The sequence below is a fragment of the Anopheles cruzii genome, chromosome 2 (genome assembly GCF_943734635.1).
Source record: "Anopheles cruzii chromosome 2, idAnoCruzAS_RS32_06, whole genome shotgun sequence".
In the NCBI taxonomy this organism is placed as follows: Eukaryota; Metazoa; Arthropoda; class Insecta; order Diptera; family Culicidae; genus Anopheles; species Anopheles cruzii.
Window position 1 is genome coordinate 46,325,323 of NC_069144.1, and position 20,068 is coordinate 46,345,390.

The 20,068-nt window shown below is 54.2% G+C and overlaps 3 protein-coding genes across 4 annotated transcripts; 1 reads left to right on the forward strand and 2 right to left on the reverse strand.

Annotated features, from left to right (window-relative positions):
• Positions 1-340: 340 nt before the first annotated feature.
• Positions 341-2,650, forward strand: LOC128268746 (protein MTO1 homolog, mitochondrial). 2 transcript variants are annotated; one of them, XM_053005941.1, is made up of 4 exons: positions 341-409; positions 470-2,251; positions 2,318-2,378; positions 2,447-2,650. In XM_053005941.1, the coding sequence occupies exons 1-4, from the start codon at positions 360-362 to the stop codon at positions 2,543-2,545; spliced, it is 1,992 nt and encodes a 663-aa protein (XP_052861901.1). In that variant the 5' UTR covers positions 341-359; the 3' UTR covers positions 2,546-2,650. The 2 variants fall into 2 exon arrangements, with proteins under 2 accessions (XP_052861901.1, XP_052861902.1); XM_053005942.1 differs by having other exon boundaries at positions 360-409; positions 497-2,251.
• Positions 2,575-5,863, reverse strand: LOC128268747 (synaptic vesicle 2-related protein). The gene is made up of 7 exons (XM_053005943.1): positions 5,505-5,863; positions 4,259-4,787; positions 4,057-4,181; positions 3,916-3,979; positions 3,720-3,845; positions 3,156-3,643; positions 2,575-3,089 (listed from the first exon to the last, which is right to left on the reverse strand). Exons 2-7 carry the CDS (start codon positions 4,748-4,750, stop codon positions 2,795-2,797), a joined length of 1,590 nt encoding a protein of 529 aa, XP_052861903.1. The 5' UTR covers positions 4,751-4,787; positions 5,505-5,863; the 3' UTR covers positions 2,575-2,794.
• A 4,900-nt stretch (positions 5,864-10,763) lies between these two features.
• LOC128279170 (nose resistant to fluoxetine protein 6-like) lies at positions 10,764-17,783 on the reverse strand. The gene is made up of 10 exons (XM_053017888.1): positions 17,135-17,783; positions 13,115-13,353; positions 12,690-12,883; positions 12,569-12,625; positions 12,410-12,529; positions 12,059-12,334; positions 11,705-11,950; positions 11,238-11,638; positions 11,018-11,160; positions 10,764-10,940 (listed from the first exon to the last, which is right to left on the reverse strand). The coding sequence occupies exons 1-10, from the start codon at positions 17,781-17,783 to the stop codon at positions 10,764-10,766; spliced, it is 2,502 nt and encodes an 833-aa protein (XP_052873848.1).
• Between the last annotated feature and the right edge of the window lie 2,285 nt (positions 17,784-20,068).

A 20,068-nucleotide genomic window follows, 5' to 3' on the forward strand; every position in this document is an offset into this window, starting at 1 on the left:
AGTTCACACATTTTCCCCAACGGAGATAGCTCTCGATAGAGGCTGGACAAACAATAGGACAAATAGGGACCGAAATGGTAAGAAACATTCGATCTTACATCGGGTTATCGCCCAACGAAAATTGTTCACCATGAAATCGATAATGAAAAAAAACACCAAATGTACACGAGCGCACCGGATGAATTAAAAAAAGGCCAACGTTTTTAAAATGTTTAAATTTGACACTGAAAGTCGTTCGCTTCGAGTCACAACTTGCTGTTACCAACCTTGGTGCCGGAGCGTTTGACAGCTGAGGTTTGTTTTGATTACACTTCTTTGAGCGCAGACATCGCAACGATCATTGCACAATCCGCGGAATCATGTTGTGGCCCGGTGGATGGCGTCGAATAACAAAAACCATCGCCCAAACGTATGTATTTCTTCACCAGCCGCAACAAGTTCGATCTTAACCGTGCGCCATACATTGCAGCACCTCACTCGCCACCGGTGGCCACAGTATTCGGAACGCATCGTCTTCCGGTTACGATGTGATTGTGGTCGGTGGAGGACACGCAGGGACGGAAGCGTGCAGTGCTGCCGCCCGGATGGGGGCCCGCACCCTGTTGGTCACCCACAAACGGTCCACGATCGGTGAGATGTCGTGCAATCCGTCGTTCGGCGGTATCGGTAAGGGACATCTGGTCCGCGAGGTTGACGCACTGGACGGAGTGTGTGCCCGGTGTTGCGACCGAAGCGGAGTTCAGTATAAGGTGCTGAACCGACGGAAAGGGCCGGCCGTTTGGGGTCCACGTGCCCAGATCGATCGCGTGTTGTATAAGCGCGAGGTACAGGAAGCACTCGATCACACATCGAACCTCACCATTATTGAGGCATCCGTGGAAGACATCGTGCACGTGGCCGACGCCGAGGGATCTCTGTTGACCGGGGTAAAACTGGCCAACGGTCAGACACTGTCCACCGGCAGTCTCGTCATCACTACGGGGACCTTTTTGCGCGGGCAAATAAACATTGGACTGGAGACGCGCCCGGCAGGCCGTATCGGTGACGAACCGGCAATCGGGCTGGCGAAGAGTATCGAACAGCTCGGATTCCGTCTCGGGAGACTAAAGACCGGTACGCCACCGCGCATACACCGGGATTCGATCCGTTTCGAGCAGCTGGAACGCAACCCGGGCGACGATCCACCCGTTCCGTTCTCGTTCCTGAACGACAGAGTTTGGCTGGAGGCAGACCAGCAGCTGGACTGTTTCCTGACACAAACCACCCCACGGGTGAACGAGATTGTACTGCGCAACTTGCACTGCAATCGGCACGTCACGGAAGAGCTTACCGGGCCACGGTACTGTCCTTCGATTGAGTCGAAAGTGTTGCGCTTCGGACACAAGATGCACCAGATCTGGCTCGAACCGGAAGGGTTTGACAGTGAGTTGATCTACCCGAATGGCCTATCGTGCACACTGCCAGAGGCCGAGCAAGTGCAGCTGGTTCGCTGTTTGGTCGGGCTCGAGCGAGCGGAACTCGTACGTCCGGGATACGGTGTCGAGTACGATTTCGTTGACCCACGCGAGCTAAATCCCACGCTGGAAACGAAGCGTGTCCGAGGACTGTTTCTCGCCGGACAGATCAACGGCACGACGGGCTACGAAGAGGCGGCCGCACAGGGATTGTTGGCCGGGGCGAATGCCGCGGCCAGGGCACTGTCGAAACCATCGCTCACGGTTAGCCGAACGGAGGCGTACCTGGGCGTGTTGGTCGATGACCTAACGACACTCGGAACCAACGAACCGTACCGCATGTTTACGAGTCGGTCCGAATTTCGATTAAGTTTACGACCCGACAATGCTGATCTACGGTTGACGGAGCGAGGCTACCGGGTCGGGATTGTTTCGGAGGAACGCTACCAAAAGACGCTCTCGATTCGCGATCGGATATCGAAGGGTGCGGAAATACTGCGCGATGTGCGGAAGGGTAGCAATCAGTGGCGTGCTGCGTTAGGTCTTCCTCTGGCAAAGGCCAGCGTATGCAAAAGCGCCTTTGAAATGCTGGCCGTTTCAAACGACGGCATAACGACGGAGCGGCTTTGTGCGGTTGAACCGCATGCACTCGGCTGGATTCGAGATGATCCGGAACTGTGCCGGCGGTTAAAGATCGAAGCCCTGTACGACCTGTGGATCGACCAACAATCGCGCGAAATTGAAGAAGTGCAACGTAACGAAAGTCTTCGCATTCCCGGGACGATAGATTACCTTTCGTAAGTGTAAAGCCCATCGATCAGGTTCCACTGATGGCGCGTATAACCGTGTTTCGTGTTTTTTAGCAAATCACTCAATCTGTCGTTCGAAGAACAGGAGAAGTTGGTCAAAGTTCAGCCACAAACCGTAAGCAACGCCTATTTGCGTATGATCGTCCCGTGGACTATGTTTAACGAACGTTTCATTTCACTTAGATTGCCGCCGCTAGTCGGATTCAAGGAATAACGCCATCGTCCATCGTGCGATTGGTGCACTACGTGAAACACCACGAAACGGGTGCGCTGGCTGCGTAGGATGAAGTGAGTCTTGTTTAATTGTTATTCAGGCACCGCCCGAAGACCGTTGTATATGGTGTAAATAAATAGTTAAATAAATATCGTTTCATTATTGTAACACAACACACGGACTCGGAGTATATACAAACTTGTCGAACGAACGCACAAATCTCAGCACACATCGGGAAAATAAACTCGGAACACGCCACACAAAGCCTACTACGATCGAGGTAGTATCGACTGGAGGTAAGGATAAATATAGACTGCTCAGTGCGCCAGGTCTGCACCACGGGTTTCGTAGGGTAACAAGATACACGCAACGCTTGCGCAACCGGCAAATATACCGTACACGGCGACGGCACTCCAGATCGAACTTTGAAACAGCACCTGCGCAACGTACGGTGTCGCCATTGCACCTAGCCTGGCCAGAGCGGAACAGCCTCCGACGCCGACCGACCGCAGTGCCGTCGGGTACACTTCCGGCGTGTACACGTAGGCCGCCTGAAACAGGCCCGCAATAACACCGCGCGCCATAAACAGGATGATGGTGAGGAAAATGCGTCTGAAAGTGAATGATACGCTTGGTAAATTCAGTCACCACTCTCGCTAATGCCCATTCGATCCTTACACATCCGTAACGGTGATCATGAGCACGCAACCGGCGTACAGCAGGAACTGGAGGGCCATCGTCTTTTTGCGGCCAAACTTTTCAATCACATAAATCGTCGCAAAAATGCCCGGGAACTCGGCCAACGTGGTCCACAGCAGGTCCATGTAGTCGGTCGTGGCCAGCGGTTGACAGTCGCTCGTCGCATCGTCCGCTAGGGCATCCGTGATGGTTTTATTCTTGCCCCCAAGCAGTTCCGTCGACATCAGCACCAACCCGTAGTAGCAGAAGGCGCACGACATCCAGATGAACCACAGCAGCAGCGTGGTGCGTCGGAGCGAGCTGCCCAGCAGGGCCTTAAAGCTGCCCCGCGAACCACTCGGTCCTTCCACCACCAACCGGCCGAGCAGCATCGGCCGGCGGTTGTCCTTCGCTATCTGCTCCAAAGTGGCGAGCGCCTTATCACTCTGGCCGCTCGTCACGTGGTAGCGAGCGGATTCGGGAAGCCACTGTTGGGGATGTCAGTGGAGGTGAAGAGTTACCGGTAAAAAAATGAACCTCAACGGTTCCTTTCACGAGTCTTACCGGTGTAATGATTGCAAATATGAACAGCGGTGCGGCCGACAGGCCGAGCAACCAACGCCAGCCTAGGTTAGGTGTGACGGCCAGTGCAAGCGCCACTTCGAAACATGCACCCAACGCCCAAAAGCACTAGAAAGTGAGAGAAATGAACAAATGAGCAAAACACGTGGTTTGACTCGGTTTCGCCCGTTGCTCTTACATCCAACAGTACGACACACTTGGCACGCTGCTTCGTGGGCAGGAATTCCGCGTAGAGTGTGACACTGCAAAGGGAAAAAAAACAATTGAAGGGAATCCGATAGCGCTAGTTTAAGCCTAGTGCCAATCTGCAGAGTCTTACGATTGTGGGACACAGCCAATGGCGAAACCGACCAGTCCGCGCAGCAACAGCAGCCATCCGAAGCTCGGTGCAACGGAACTGAGCAGGCCGTACAGAAACAGCAACACACCGCAGAGTGTTAGAGCCTTGAGAGGTTAAGCGAAAAAGGATGCTACATTTAGTGGCCACCTTGATGATTAGATGCCGCCACCCGTTGGCTTACCGGCTTCCGACCGTACCGATCGCTCAGGTGTCCCCAGAAGGTTGAGCTAAGCATCATACCGAGAAACACGACCGTGGTAACAAGTGCCTGTTGATACCGGGTGATGCCCCAATCGCAGTGCAACGCAGGTCCCAGCACGCTCAGGATGGTCATTTCCATCGAGTCGGCCATCCAGCAGAGGCCCACGCAGAGCGACAGTTTCACCTGGAACCAACCGAAGCCAAGTGCGTTCACCGCTTGCGTCACGGTGTAGGTATCGTCCGGAACCACACTGACCGAGGCCAACTCGAACTCGGGTGCCGCTCCCGCGAGCATCGTGCCGGTCGCGGCGGTCGGAGTGGGCACTGCCATCGGACCACCGGATCCCGACTCGGGGGCTGCAGTCGGTGATCCCCCGAGAGCCGTTGCCACGGCAGTCCCAGCAGGCCGGGGAACGTTTGCACCGTCCATTTCCTCATAGCCACGCGACATTCCGCCGCGCCTTGACTTCATTCTGTCCCCGAGAGCACCGCGTTTGCTGGGGTCTGTCCTAAAACAAAAAGGGAGCAATCATTAAAAGGAGAGTTCCGGTCACATTTATGATGCGTTTGCTTCGCGATCGCGCAGTATCGAGGCTTTCTTCCACTTGAAGTTTGTCTTCTCGTCGCTCGTTGAAATCTTTCCGTCGCCTTATCAGCCAGCCATTGAAAGTTCCAGTTTCCAGCTTGCATTGGTTCGTGCAAAACGCACCGCGTTCGGGGGCCGATTGTTTTGTCGGTCCTCAATCGCTTTCTCTCTCTCTCTCTTTCTAGAGTTCGGCCGATCCGATCCGATCACACACTTTCGCCCGACGAGTTAGACTCTCGCGCCCATATGACGAATGATTCCATTTCTTCACTCACTATTTTTTTTTTGGTTTTCGGTGCACTGCTCACCGTTTCACCTGCTCAGAGTAGACGCACAACCGAAACACACCGCAGTGACAGGAACCAGAAACAAAAGATATCGCCCGAACGTGAACCAATAGTGTACGCGATCTTGCACAACAACGCAGCGGTGCACACATGCGCTACACTCATTGGCCACTAGACTTCCTAGTGACGACACTTTTTTGGCCGCACTCAGTAGGAGCGAAGCGATCGAACGGCATTTCACTTCCTCGGTCGAGCGCACCGCGCGGGGCTGCAAAAAAGCTTCCAAACACACATTCCGATGGTCGGACCACTGCTCGGCAAACTTCTTGCTCCGAAGTAGGTTGATGGCTTACCTCTCTGGCAATTAGGAGGCGATAACGGTACCGGATCGGCGGTAGTCGTGGCTAATGCGGTGGCTGGGTTGGGCCCCGACGCCGTTCATACCACACACACTCGAAATTGTCGCGCAGTGCAATTAGCACTTGACAGATTTTCACTGTGCGGCTCCAGCTTTCGAATTTGGATTGGAGCTTCACGAAGAACGAACACGATGGTCGACGGTGTTGTGGTGTTGTCCTTAACGTGGGTGGTGGCACACACTAGCAAAAGCAATAGACAGCAAGTGCAGCACGAACCGTGAACCGAAAGCTCGACACGTCGCCGTCTTGTTCCGGGGCAGCCACAATCCGGGCAACCGAACCGATGCGTTAGATTCCTCTGTGGGCGCCGACCGACGGGCCAACGCGAACTGCGCAGCGCCGTTGCGGCGGCTGGCCGCGGCCAATACCACACCACTACACACGCACACCACAAACGTCGCGAAGAAGACGCGGCGCGGCGCGGGCGTCCGTCTTGGCGAGACAATAGGCGATCCGCTAGCGATCCCCGGAATAAAGATCGCTCGCGGAATGACAGCACAACACAGAGAAGCAAGAGAGAATATGAGTGAGATTGATACTCACGCGCGAGAGAAAGCTCCAAAGCTGCGTAGCGATCGCGAGAGAGAAGGAAGGAGTTGCGTTGCAAAGCGAGCGAGAGAGAGAGAGAGAGAGTGTGCTTAGAGAGTTGTTTTTACCGATCGACGAGCTTCCGAAGCGTAAGCCGAAGAAAGCAAAGGTTTCGTGTGTCTGCACGATCACACAGGGTGACTCAAAATGCGTACCTTTTCCTTCGCCAGCATTAACTGCGAGTTCTTTCTTTGAAGTGAAATGTGTCGGCATCTAGCAGTTAGTCATTTAAACTGCATTCAAAACATGTGTTTAACAACCACAGAAAATAACTTTTTTTCACAAATGCTCCTTCAATTTTCGATCATAACATGGCGAACATAAACATGGCGGCAGATTTGGAACTATGGAATTGTGAAGCCGATTTAATTTATTCGCTTTTGCAATTTAGGCTTCTTTGTGTTTTTTTTAGCAGGAAGTCATTTTCCACATCTTTTGTTGGCCCTGCATTGTTGATTCTTGGAACCTTGACCGCTTCGAATCTCCATTTGGGTGCGTGTCAAAATCTCAGCCAATTACTATCGTCTCGCTCCGTTGGGCTCGTTTATCCGCTTATCCGCATTTTCGAGTGACGAACTTCTGCTACGTCCACCCTCAAATCCCAAATGACTCCATTACGAATACTGAAAGTTCTGAAAATGGCATCGTGCAACACGTGTTTAACACCTGAACGCACGACTGGATGCAGTTCCAAGTCTAGTGTAGACGTACCGCGCAATTACATTCTCAGATGAAGTGTAAGCCGTAATTTGTTTGTGTCACATAAATTGTGTTAAAATCACCACACTCCAACACCTCCTCCAATCAGAGCATCGAACTGTGGGCCTGCAAAGGTCACTGGGCCAAAATCGGCTGACGCAGAGCCGATCCGGTCCCGGGTTGTTGGTGCCATTTTTGAGCTTTGCATTTATTGCACCACTGTTTTTGAAGGTCCCGGTAGTTTGAAGCACAAAAACCACGACGACCAAACCGGACCCAAATTGCACCCTCGTCGCTATCCGATCGCAAAGTTGAGGAGATCGGGACCCCAAGGCCGGGTCGGCGGCGGGCGGCGGCTCTCCTTTAAGAGCTACCGGGCGAGACCCAAGGCAAACCGGCGCCCCAAACGGTCGAAGCCCCCTCTCGTCATCGTTGTCAAACACAACATCCTGTGTCCGGCCACCGCCGCCGACTGTCACAGGTGAAAGGAACCGATCGGACACCCCTCGGGCTCGGGATGTCTCGTCGGCCAAGGAGATAAGCATCGTAGGGGGGCCACTTTGCCGCGAGTCACGCGCTCGACTTCCACTTTCTTCTGTTTCCTCCTTCGTGAGTGACCACCCCGGCCACGACGAGCGGTGGTGAGATGGCAAAAAGTGTGAAGGTAGCCAACAGCCATAATTAAACGCCTAGTCGTTCCAACGCGCGGGGTCTTCGCGTCTGCGATGTGAATGGCGAGGAAGCACCCGGGTAACTTTCGCACGATCTTCGCGTTACTGACCTACTCCGGAACTGGTGGTGGTCCCGCGAGGCGGTTGCATAAGGCCCGGTGCGACCCTGAGCCGAGTTCCCAGGTGTCCAGGGCACTTCCCAGGACAGGAAGACTTCTTCACAAGGTCTTCCCAGTTCCTGTGCCTCCCGGGGTTGTCCTTCGTCAGCAGGCCCACGGACACGGAAGTGATCTGGGCTGGGCTCTCATTAATCAGAGCAAGAAGCTCCCTTAATGGGAGAGCATAATGCGTCCTTCAATACTCCCGGTCATCGTTGACCGTGACGACCCGACTTTCAATGGCAGGTGATGGTGTTTGTATCTCAGTAAATGTCATTGCAGAAAGTTCCCGAGGACACAAAGGGAGGCGTAATGCATCATCCACGACGACTGTTTGCCAGTGGAACGCATTTATCACGCACTCTGCAGCTCGAGGCAGGATGCTTGGTGGAGAGTAAATTTAATTAGCACTTATTAGCGGCCGGAGTCACCGGAGCAGGTAGGTTTTTGACATTTACCTTACAGATTATGAAATGATGGCGTTACAAAAAGATGATACAAAAGTTTGTCGCGTGGGGTACAGTTATGTGCAGATTTATTCGTGTTCCGATTCGCCCGCGCGTTAGGAGGGTTTCTCAATTCTAGTTACACCACGCGCGCATTTCGGGTGAAAATTCGTTTCGCGTGGTTCATCATCATCGCCTGGCTTCGTCGTCGCGTTCGGTTTTGACCCGCGACACCAAACGTAACGGCCCGTTTAACTGCACGCGCCATTTTGGTGGTCCTCTTTGGTGGCACGAACAAATTAAATTCGTAACCCGCCGCAGGTTCACAACCGCAGACAGGCGACCGGTACAAAGGTTACTCAAAAAAACGACCGCCAGGCGTCAAAAGGAGGAGGAACACATACAGTAGCCAACGACTCCGACGAGAGTCACCTTATGCAACGTCTGCTAGGGATTGTGGTGCGTGGAAGAGGCGGACATTATTTACACACGCCATCTCTGCAGTCTCTCTGCTGTGAGCCCTCAGTTCCCGATGGCAGCAGGATGTGACCTGCCCTTCGCTGTGGGGTCCGTCTCGCGCGAAAATCCGCATCTCGTGTGGGGTGTTCAAATAGAAAGCAGCCGTGACGTTTTAAGTGTGCGGGCCGGCTTCAACAACGGCTCTGTGGCAATACTCCATTTTCCGCAGCCGATAATTGGCCCCAGTGTTCTTGGTGCGAGCGTTTCAACACGACCGACCGGCCATTCTGTTTTCACACGTTCACGAAATTGTAGACGAACCGCAAACGCGCCACTCCGGGGGTCGGCCAGGGTTCCTCTCTTTTACGTCAGCCTGCCGGCCAGCCGTCATCTATCGCCGTTCCGTGGCCGCGGTTACTCAATCGCCGCCGCAGCCGCTGTGAGCAAAACCTGCGACACAAGCCGACCAAAGCAACGCGCCCCAACCGTGAACTCGGATACACTCGTGAACAGAGAGAGAGAGAGAGAGAGTCAAGGAGTCGCCCGCCGAGCAAACCATCCGGGGTCGATCGCGCGGCTCGTTTGATGGGGCCATGATGAGGCCGATCGCGAAAGGTCCGAAAAGTGTCCGCAACGGGTGCGAAAAAATCTGCAACAACAGGGGGCGGCGGGGGATGGGGGAGAGTATTTCGGACACTGTTTACCATACCAACCCAATTGCCGGTTGCCCAATAGGTTGAGCTCCGAGTGGAGCAGAGTAAACGAGAAAATCGAACAAAAAAAGCCGACCGTCGAAAAACCAGTCGGACCAGCTCGTTCCGCTGAACGGCCCCGCCGATCTGTGCCCCTGGTGGTGCGGCTGGTGGCGCTTTCGGGGAAAACCATCCACCCGGCGGAATCCCGCGGGTTGATTTCGGTGCTAGTGGATCAGTCGGTCGCATATCGGTCGACGGCGGCCGGCAAAGCACGAACACAACTACCACTGATTGGCCACTGGGAGACCCTCCCCCACGAGGTTTTATTTTTCCCACCCCGGCCACTCCACGCATTGCGCGCAGAAAGCAATCACGCGCCCAAGGGTGGCGAAAAAAAGGACCCAAAAAACAAAAATAAACGGGAAAATTGAGACACCGACCGACCGGCGAATGATTCGACAACTAGCCGCCAAACTCCGGTGCGCGCGCGGTGATTGCGTATATGCTCTCAGCTGCGTCAGAGCCGGCCCCAGCTGTGGGTCGCGCTCACAGCGCCAAACCCGAACACGCGCGAGAGTTTTCACTGTCGCTCTTGCAGGAGCTTGCAGGTAGTTGCGGTTCATTCACCAGCACACCGCCGCCACCGCCCCGCCGTCTTCGGGCTCTTATACAAGACGAGATTACGAGACAGAGACAGATCACCGAGTGGCCGTACCGTAACCGCCGCCACAGCAGCCGCAACAGCAGCGATCTGCACTCTCTGATCGCGACCTTGATCCAGTGGGGTCGTTTTACTTATTTATCCAGTTTTGCCGCATCATCGCGCAATGGCTGCGAGCGCCGGCAAGGTGTGGTGGCGCTCGCAGCCACCCGGCGTAGGGCAGGTTTGGCGATCATAGGCGATGAATAGCCAGCCGCAGCAGCAGCAGCATCGAGACGCCCTATGATTACCGGTTGTCCGATGTGTGTGTGTGTGTGTGTGTGCGTGTTGGGAAACCACCCATCCGACACCCAGGGTCCGATCGCGCAACGTCCGATCGTGGTTACCGGTGATTACTACCCCGCGGCGAACGATTTGCAATGGCAAATGGCAAGGATATCCCGGGTCGGCCATTCAACTCCTGCGCCGTACCGTGGCGTGCATTGTCATCATAGTTTCGTGTCTGAAAACGGGACTCACTGGCATTGGCGCACTACTACACTACTGGGAGAGGATACACTAATTTATTTCTAACCTCCGCCGCGTACTCGAGAAAGAGAGATATGGATAGAGAGAGAGAGAGTGTGTGAGAGAGAGAAAGGGAGGGTGTAATGTACACACTAGATTAATAAATAATCCTTCCGTCCGACTGCTGTCTGCACTCTGCTGCTGGTTCCCTGTCCGGCACCGATGTCGAATCACCGATCGGAAGGGAACCGATATCACATGCGCTGCACGCGCCCCGTCGCGTTTGTCCACCACCTCCAGCGCTCTGGATCACTGATCCGGTGATGCTGCCACCGCCACCGGTACCGTGATCGGCGGCGGCGGCGTCGGTTTGCGATTGAGCTTCAGAATTTCGCTAGAAATCCTACAGTACGGTATTTCGAAGCAGGCCGAAAAGAAGATCGCCCCCACGTACGACAGCAGCGTCACCCCGAGCGCCATGACGATCTGGGACGAAAAAAGCGAAGGGAAAACAGAAAGTTGGTTGACACGTTGGGCACGGATGGACTGACGGGACCACTTACTGCCGGTATCGGGTCAGCGTGGACGCTCGAGTCGGAGATACCGAACGTCCCGATGATGATCACCGGGTTTAGCAGGTAGATCCCGTACGTGAGCTTGTTGATGTGGACGAAAAACTTCGATGACAGGACCCGCGTTACGGCGTCTGCGTGCGAAAATGGAAAACCCGAAAGCGGCGTTAGATCGAAACCGGGCAAGCGAAGAAGAAGGCCGCAGACTTACTCGAGAAGCCACATCCGGTGGCGAGGATCACCCAGCAGGCGGCCCACGAGATCAGCCACCGGACGGCCACCATCACGGTCGAGGCGATCGGGAACGGGAAGTTGCGCTTGATCGTCGAGTGCATGCTGAAGATCGTACAGAAGCACGCCAACAGCCAGTAAACGCGGTACTCCTTCTGCGTCGGGGTGAACTTGCCGCGCCGGGCCGCCATCATCCAGCCAAAGTAGACGCCAACCACGTACGGGGACACCCGGGACCACGGCGCCAGATAGAGGGCGTCTCCCGTATTAAACAGCACATCGTACGACGGGATGAAGCGATGGTTGAGCGTCAGCGCTACGTTCAGGACCAGCGTGCCGATCGCAAACATCCCAAACAGCCGCTTACCGAACTGCGAGCTCCTACGGTTGAGATCGTGCGTTAGTTGTGTTCTGATCGCGATCGCCGTTCCGAATCGGCGTACTTACTTGGCGTACACAAACAGCAGCGCGGTGAAGAGCACGTAGTATTGCATCTCGCACGCCAGCGACCACGTCCAGCTGAGACAGATGTCCTCGACCGGGTAGAGGTTTTGAATGTACAGCACGTTGCGCCACCAGTACCGCTGGCAGCCGAGATCGGAGCGCTCGTGGACCCAAAACTTGGACGTCGCCACGATGTAGCTGTGCGTCAGCTCGCCGATCACCGTCACGATCAGGTACATGGGTGATAGACTGGGGATGGGAGAGGAACGAAATGCACCGTCAGTCAACGCGGTCAGAGTGCGAACCAAACGATCGATCACTCGATCGCTCGCTCCTCGGTCCTCGTCGAATACCTACCGAAGGTAGCGGTGCAGCAGCATCCTGCCGTACAGCCGGCCGTTTTGCCAGAGCGAATTCGCCTTGACCTCCTGCACTTTGGACCGGTTGCGGATGAAGTTGTAGCTGAGCAGAAAGCCGCTGATGGCGAAGAAAACGTCCACCAGCAGGGGCGCGTTGCTCACAAGCTGGTAGCGGATTTGCTCGGCGTAGTGGAACATAACCGATGGGTTGTGCACGGTGTAGAACGTGTACCACTGCATGTGGAAGCACAGGATCAGGAAGCAGCAGATCGACCTACAATCGGAGAGGCGGAATCGTGAGAGAATCATGAGTGAATCTGACGGATGAGCCGACCGGGAGGTCGCTTACTTGATGCCACAGATGACGGGCAGCGATTGGGGCCCGGTGTCCGTGCGGAAGATTGTGGTCAGGTTCTTGCGCAGGTTGAAGCTATCGATCACCCGATCGATGAACGTGCCCTCTTCGGTGCTTCGTTCTGGCGTTTCCTCCTCGCCCGTCCTCGGCTGCTGCTGCTCTCGGCTGTGCGCCAGATAGATCATCGCCAGCGTAACGGCGGTCGAGACACTACGGTGAGGGAAAAGGTGACAGTGAGTTAGGGGGGCCCCTCCGGGTAATTAGCTCCGCTTACCCGATGATGAAAATGCTCGGCTTCGTCCAGAAGGCGCGCTCGAGCGAGGTGTTCTTCACGTGCAAAACGTTCGGCTTGAACTCGTAGATGTCTTGCGCCAGGACGATGTTCTCGTCGAAGTAGCGCGCCGTCAGGTTGTGCAACTCGTCGTTGGTGCACGACCGTGGAATGCACACGCCGATATGTAGAATGTTCTGGCGACGGCGTGGTACGCGGTTCGTTGCGTCACATCACGGCGGTATCCAGCAGCAGCAGCAGCAGTAGCAGGTCACGGACGGTCACCGTCGTCGTCGTTGGGCGTTCGGAAGCAGGGCACGAAAAAGTAACGGAACATGATGGGGTGGTGCGTTAGAAACGAACGAAACGGTGGGCCATTTAGCACCTTCCGCTCCAAGGGCCGGCGGCCGATCCAAACGTGGGCTTACCTCGCTCTGGAATTTCATCTCCACCTGCCAGGCCGAATGGTGCTTGGCGAACACGATCCGGTAGTCGAGCTCGAACGGAGCCAACGCGGACACCAGGTTCGGCTTCATGTTGCGCCGATAGCGATCGGACAGCGTGATCGACAGTGGCGAGCGCGTCGACTCGCACCCTTTCTCCGAGCCGATCCAGTGGTTGTGGCCCCACATGAAGCCCGGCTCCTGACTGCCGGACGAGTCCAGAACTGGGCCGAGAAGAGACGAGATGGCTTTTGAGATTGGATTGACCGAATTTCGACAATCTGGCGACTAGCGATGCGATCCAATCGAATCGACCGAAACATATGACCGCTACTGAGGGATTTGATGGTTTTTATAAAATTAAAAACATAGCCTTTCGGCAACAAAACGATCGTGTTTCCACAGAGAATTGCATTTGCATTTAGATACATTTTAGAGATATGATCGCCGACCGAAGGTTCATTCGCAATCCGAAGTGTGAAGTGGCTTATGTCGATGTTTTTCTAAGGACGCCAAAATTTAACAAATGATTCGATCCACGAGATGGATTTTCGAGGGACGCCGAGGGAGGCAGCCCGAACAAAAGGAACCGCGTCGTAGGATTGCGAAAACGATCACCATTGTTGCCGTCACCTTCAATCTATCCATTCCACTGACAGCTCAATTTGAACTTTGCTAGACCTACGGCACCACTCTGGAAGGAAATAATTAATAATTGGTATTTCCCCCAAAGGCATCGCGGATGTTCAGATTTCAAACCTTTGGCCCCCGAGGCGGCATAAAAACAATATGTTTCTCACCGAACTGGGAACGCGTTCACGCGAAGGCTACTTCGAAGCAATCTTTCGTGTGAACGTTCTGTCACCGTGTCCTGCGTTCTGTGGCGTCGTCGTGTGTCAATGTTTGATTACCCATTAAACCGCTTGTCGAGCCGGATTTGGCTCGCATTCGAACACTTCCTCGGGCCTCGGCGTGCAGACCGCCGGCCGACCGTCGTCGTCAAGACAGGCCATTCTTGCGAACTTACGATCGCGCCACCCGCCGGGAAGGTCGCGCGTTAGATGCCGTGTGTGCGCCCCGGACTGGATCCCGGACCAAACCAACGACCTCAGCAACCGGACCGGTTGCGCGGAGGTACACTCTTGCTTTTCTGCTTCCTCCCGAAGCCGAACGAGCACTGGTTTCTGCGCGCGTGTAGACTTCCCGAAACGAAACGAAAGACTTCAATGGCCGCACAAGACGGGAGTGGCCGGAACCCGATACTTTGGCGGTTGCGCCGTTTGCCAGAACCAACCCGTTTTGGTCACTTTCTATTTTCCAAATTGATTCTCGACCTATCGAGGGAGGGGCTTTCCTTCCCTGCCACGCGATGCCTGGGACGCCAACATTCCAGCAGCAGTGCGGCGTCTCTGTGATGGCGCACGAACACAGAACTAGCTATGGCTGGCACCTAGGAAGGGCTGTGGACATTCTTCAAGCGGAAAAGCTAACCGATTGTGGAATGCTCCGTTATGCTTCACAACCCCCCGCGCGCCGTTTTGCTGTGGCGACCTTTTTGACTGCGGGATACAAGCATAAAACATGTTTTCGTTTTATTTCTATCAACAGGTTCGGCTTCCGTTACAAAGACCGCTTCAGAATTCGGACGGTCGCGTTGATCGGAGTTGATCTGTTCGGCCCCTTCCACCGTTAAGGTGCTAGTTGTTTATTTTTCTGCTCAATAGAAACTAATCAAAAGGGTCCGCAGCGTAGAACGGGGTTTTATGATCGCGGACGTAAGTTTTGCTTATTTCCTGGTATTCTATGCCTAAGAATGAGCTTTTTTATGGTCGATGTGGCCTCGCCATCGTCATCATTTATTGATTCCAGATTAGATCTGATTCCGCATCTATTCTACATTAATTAACGGGTGCTTCAACGTAAGACTGAAGAATTTTTCCATCTTTTGTTTGGCAAACAAACACAATAATTCGATCGATCGTGCACTAGAGAAAGCTTCAAAACCATTATGAGCTGGGCGAGATATATGGTACACCACATTTATGGCGGGCATGAATTCGGTGGCGGCGAAAACTCGTTTTCTACAATAACTAACAATGCTTTAATGGACTTTTCTGTTAACAACCCTGTATGACACAGCCAGAATTACTGTACCATGTTATTGTTTAGTTATGTTACGACATAAATAAACTCAAACAACGGCTCCTATCATCGGGCGATCGTTTGACTTTCCCTTTTATCGCCAGCCGGTGCCGGTTCACGGAACGGTAGCCGGAGCGGTCAAAGGATGCAGCCAAAGGGTGTCGCAGCGCCATCTGGGACACAGCCTAAACCAGCGCCGATTTCTCCATTCCTATCACGCGATCTTCCCCTTTCTCATAGAGGTCACCCGAGGCACGATGTGGCGATGGTGATGAGACAGCGTTGAATTAAAAAGCCCGTGAACCTGTTTTGTCCACCCGAATAGGCGGAGCAAAGCTGGCGAGCGAGATTACATAAAATCGTCGCCCAAGCGCCAAAAATCACTCATCGCCACGCCGCGCTAACGAGCTAGGAGGATTGCAGGAATTAACCAGTAGCAGCGGGCCTAAATCAATGGCCTGATCAGATCGAAAGTGAGTTACTTAATATGTGTTTTGTTTTTCGTTTTCGCTTATCTCGTCCCCTACCCGCTCACAATAACTCAATTATACTAAACCACCCCGCAACGAATGTAGGTGAACAGCTCTAATCAGCGCGGAACTGAGCCGTGGCTGAAGGCGATGTAACATATGGCGTTTTTGGCAGTACTCACCGCCGAAAGGTTAAGGTTAGCGCGGATCTCTTCACTCTCGGAGGACACTCGGCCCACAAAAGGACCACCGGTACGCGCCGATGGGAGGATCAATGGTTCGATTCGTCCGTGAAAAGATCAGCACACACTTGCTGTGGCCCTGCCGGTGCTTTACGCTGTGTACAATCGTTTTTTGCTTGCCGCGAAGTGAACAGCACACAATTCACACCTTTCCCAATATTTGTGGTGCGTCAACCTTTCCGTCACTAGAAGCCTGTCTGTCGGCGGAAGGAATACATTATAAAACTGTCGCCGTCAAGTCGTCGTTCGACCAATCCTAAACCTCGCGCCCCCCCATAATCCAATCCCCACGCGTGCGTATGCTAATGCGCAACATGTATGCAAAAATTCTGGTTTTTCGCGCTTGATCCGCCTCCGAACCGATTGGATTCCGTTTGACCATGACCAAGTGCTCCGCGAATCGATTTTCGCGAATTCGCAACATCGCTTCGCTCAGCGCAAACTCGGCGCATTGAGCAACGGTCATCTCATAATGCCCGATCTGGGGGTGATCGTTCGACAGTTTGCTGACGACCCGGGGGGCCGATGGTGGCCTTAAGCTTTTACAATTCAATTGGCTCTTCTGACGGGAGCATTATGAAATCACGGCTTCAAATTGGCAACGCGTTGGCCGGCGTGGAATTTCTCACGAACTCGCAGCCTCACAGCTAATCCGATTCATGAGAGAACGCACTTTACCGCATTCTGTGAACTATCTCAAAACTGGACAAAAGTCTCACCGGCGGGCGGGGACATCAGGTGCAGATCGCCTGGCGGGCATAGGAGCGAATTATGCTGCTGCTTCATTAGTACCACTCATAAACGAAACCACCACCGGCCATGGCTTTCAGCCCGGCCGTTATAAACAATTGCCACGGTTTTGCGTTTTTAATACAACATAACTCTGTGGCGTCGGACACCGTTCTTGAGATAACAATAAAAAACCCGTAGCCGTAGAGTGACACACCGCAGTGTCGGGGCGCAAGATGCCCTACAAGATCGAAGGTTAAGATACGAAGACAAATAGACACCGGTTTGGGGCACAAACGAGCACCAATTAGTTGCTCCGTCTCCGGCACGGAACGACTGATTAGACTTTACGACACCGATCGATCCTCACCGAGGGCGTATTTCCCCGGACCTTGATCACATTAACGCCCCTCGCCGCTTACCTTTCATGGCCCAAATTTCCTTCTGCTGGATGCCATGATACACGCGCTGGAGCTCGCGGTAGCACCGCTCGGACACGCCGTCCCGCTCGGTGATCGACAGCAGACCGTACAGAACGGAAGTGTGTTTGAGCACTTCCGCCCGGAGCACCACACGCTGGCCACCGTAAACAAGGTGGTGATGCTGCTCCTGTTTCTGCGCCGCTCCTGTCCCCTCGATGCTGACCGTGGCACCGTGATGATAGGGGCCGGCCTGTCGGTCCGGCCTGGTGTGGGGCGTCCGGGTGGCGTTAATCACATCATTCACTACCGTGACCGGGCGGGCCGCGGGCCCCAAACCACAGGGCGCACTCACGCAAGTGCCATTATTTAATTTACCGCCACCACTCGGCCGGCCGGCGGTGGCCACGCACTGCTTCGCCGGGCCCGGGAGCGAATCAACGCCACCGAGACATGCATCGGCGACGGCGGAACCGCGGTGCTCGGTCGGCGCGTCTGAACTTCGGACTCTCGCGGTCGCGTTGTGCGTCACATTTTCGGGCGGCATAGCGCCCTGTGCCAGTGAGTCACCACCGATCGCCGCCGGCCGCAGGACGACGGCGGCGCAAACGATCGCCGCGACGCAGATTACACGCCGTAGCTTAACGAGCATGATGCGTATAATGCGGGGAGGGGTTTTAAACGGGAGCAACGGGCCCTCCGTGTTTATTGGTTTGTTTATACAAAGCCACTCGTCGCGCGTCGTCGTCGCAATAATTATGGTCCGTTCATCGGATCGTTCGATCTCTTCGTCGGGCGCCGGCGCGTGCCGCGTCTTATCACAGATTGTCCGATCGGTTCGGCCAAGTAGCAGATGCTGCTGTTGTTGCTGCTGAGGGTGCTGCTGCAGGCTGACGACCCCTTTCGGGACGGGCTCTTTCTTCAGGCAGCGCTGCAACGGCAAGCACGCGCGCGCGGATCAGTCGTCGTCGGTGTGTGTTGGGGCCGTTTGGGGCCACACCAAATTGGTGTGTACTTGTTTACGTAATATTTATTATCACACCGCTGCTGCTGCTGCTGGGCCGTGTGCTGCTCGCACTCGCCGAAGATCACTCGCGCAGAAGAGACGGCCACCACACTCGAAAGAGCGAGAGAGAGAGCGGGCGAAATTGGCAACCCTTTTGTTTTCGGCTTTCGGTGGCGGCGGCGTGAAAAAGGCACGTGTTTGGAAAGAGGCTCTCGATCGATCAAAGATCGCGCGAACCCCGCGCGAACCAACAAGTTTTGTAATAAACCGATCCGGATCCAATCCGCCGGAGGTGGTGGGGCGCGAGGAGCCGCAGAAAGTGAGAGGGCAAATTTACTCTCCTTCACTCGGTGCTGCTGGTAGGTGCCTGCTGTGGCCACTTATCTTGGTACACGCACACAAACACACACACACACACAGAAACAGTGCACCAGACAGTGAGGTGTTAAATCGCCTTATTTCGGGCTTTCTTCGCTTATTCACCAAACAATCACCCGGACCAGCGGACCCGCGGACCGACCGACCGACGAGACCACGACAGGCGGTGGCCACGCGCGAATTTCATCGATCACATAACCTCGCGCGGAATCCGGAGTTGAGCCGGTGACCGAAAACGGAACCGGACCGGATCGAAACAACACCCCGACGCGTGTGCTGTGCTGGAAAGGACACGGGTCGCGACACCAACAAGAACAACACAACTCCGTTGACACACGGCTCAAGATCGGGACCCCTGCTCGGGGAAGCGGGCGCGCGTGCGTGCGTTCTGGTCCAGCGCGAGCAACTTAATGACAACCCCAATCAGCCGTCGGAGGTGTCGAACATGGGCACGGCCGGACCCGGGCAAATCTTCCGTCGACCGACCCGAACTGGGCCCGAATGTCCAAAATACGTGTGCGCGGGGTGGGGACAGTAGCCGACAAGCGCACGCTGGCGGTCGTCGTCGTCGTCGACACCCGATCGAGATGCAGGCGGTCACTGCACGAGCCTTAAGAGCGTGTGTGTGTGTGCGTCGACGGCGCCGCCGCCAGCGAGATGCGAGAGTGGGAAGCTGATATTGACCGTCGTCGACGCCGCCGCCGACGATCTGCAGCCGGGTTGCATCGGATCCGGAGCGCTCTCTGCAACGCCATGGCCGTTTGTCGCGTGAGTGCGCGCTCCGGTCGTTGATGCTCTATTAAGTCCGCTTAATTCGTATTACAAACATAATATTTGATTTCTTAGGTTCAAACCGTTCATATCACAGCACAACACGTTTCGCAAGACGCGCGATTAGATGATCGTGGCAAGCGAAGCGTTGTCACGGGTCACTTTTGATCGTCGATCACTTCACTTAATGTGTTTAGTGATTGCTTCGATCAAAATACGAGACCTCGTTGGATTTATGTGAATTCGGTTTTTTGTTGCACAATTTTGTGAGGATTTTGTGTGTTTCAAACTTTGAGCAGATTTCGAAGGTGGATCTTTTGGATTCGAGCATGTTAACTTGACCGACTTGCACGCGTAAGGCAACACCAATGAGTCAACGATTAATGTAACAGTCATTGGGACCTTGATATTTGAATTTTAAATGTTTCCGTCTAATTAACGCGAAACTTTGTTTCTCAAAGGGGTATTTTTAACATGAGGAACAGAAAATAGATATTACAGAAGATCGTTTCTGGTACCTCCTCTAGTACCTCAATAAGAGTTTACCAGATATCTTTCAGACCACGTGTTTCTCTTAAAGCACGATTTCATTCGTTATGCAATATGGCTATTTTTGAATGAAATTGGCAGTCAATCTAAATGGAATTATTCTGGATGACGGTCTATGACGTAGAGTGTATAGATTGGGTAGAGAACAACCGACTGATTACCAAACTCGGTAACATGCGTGGCCCGTTTAAAATCAGTGCTATATGCAAACAGCAACACGCAAAAATAAATAA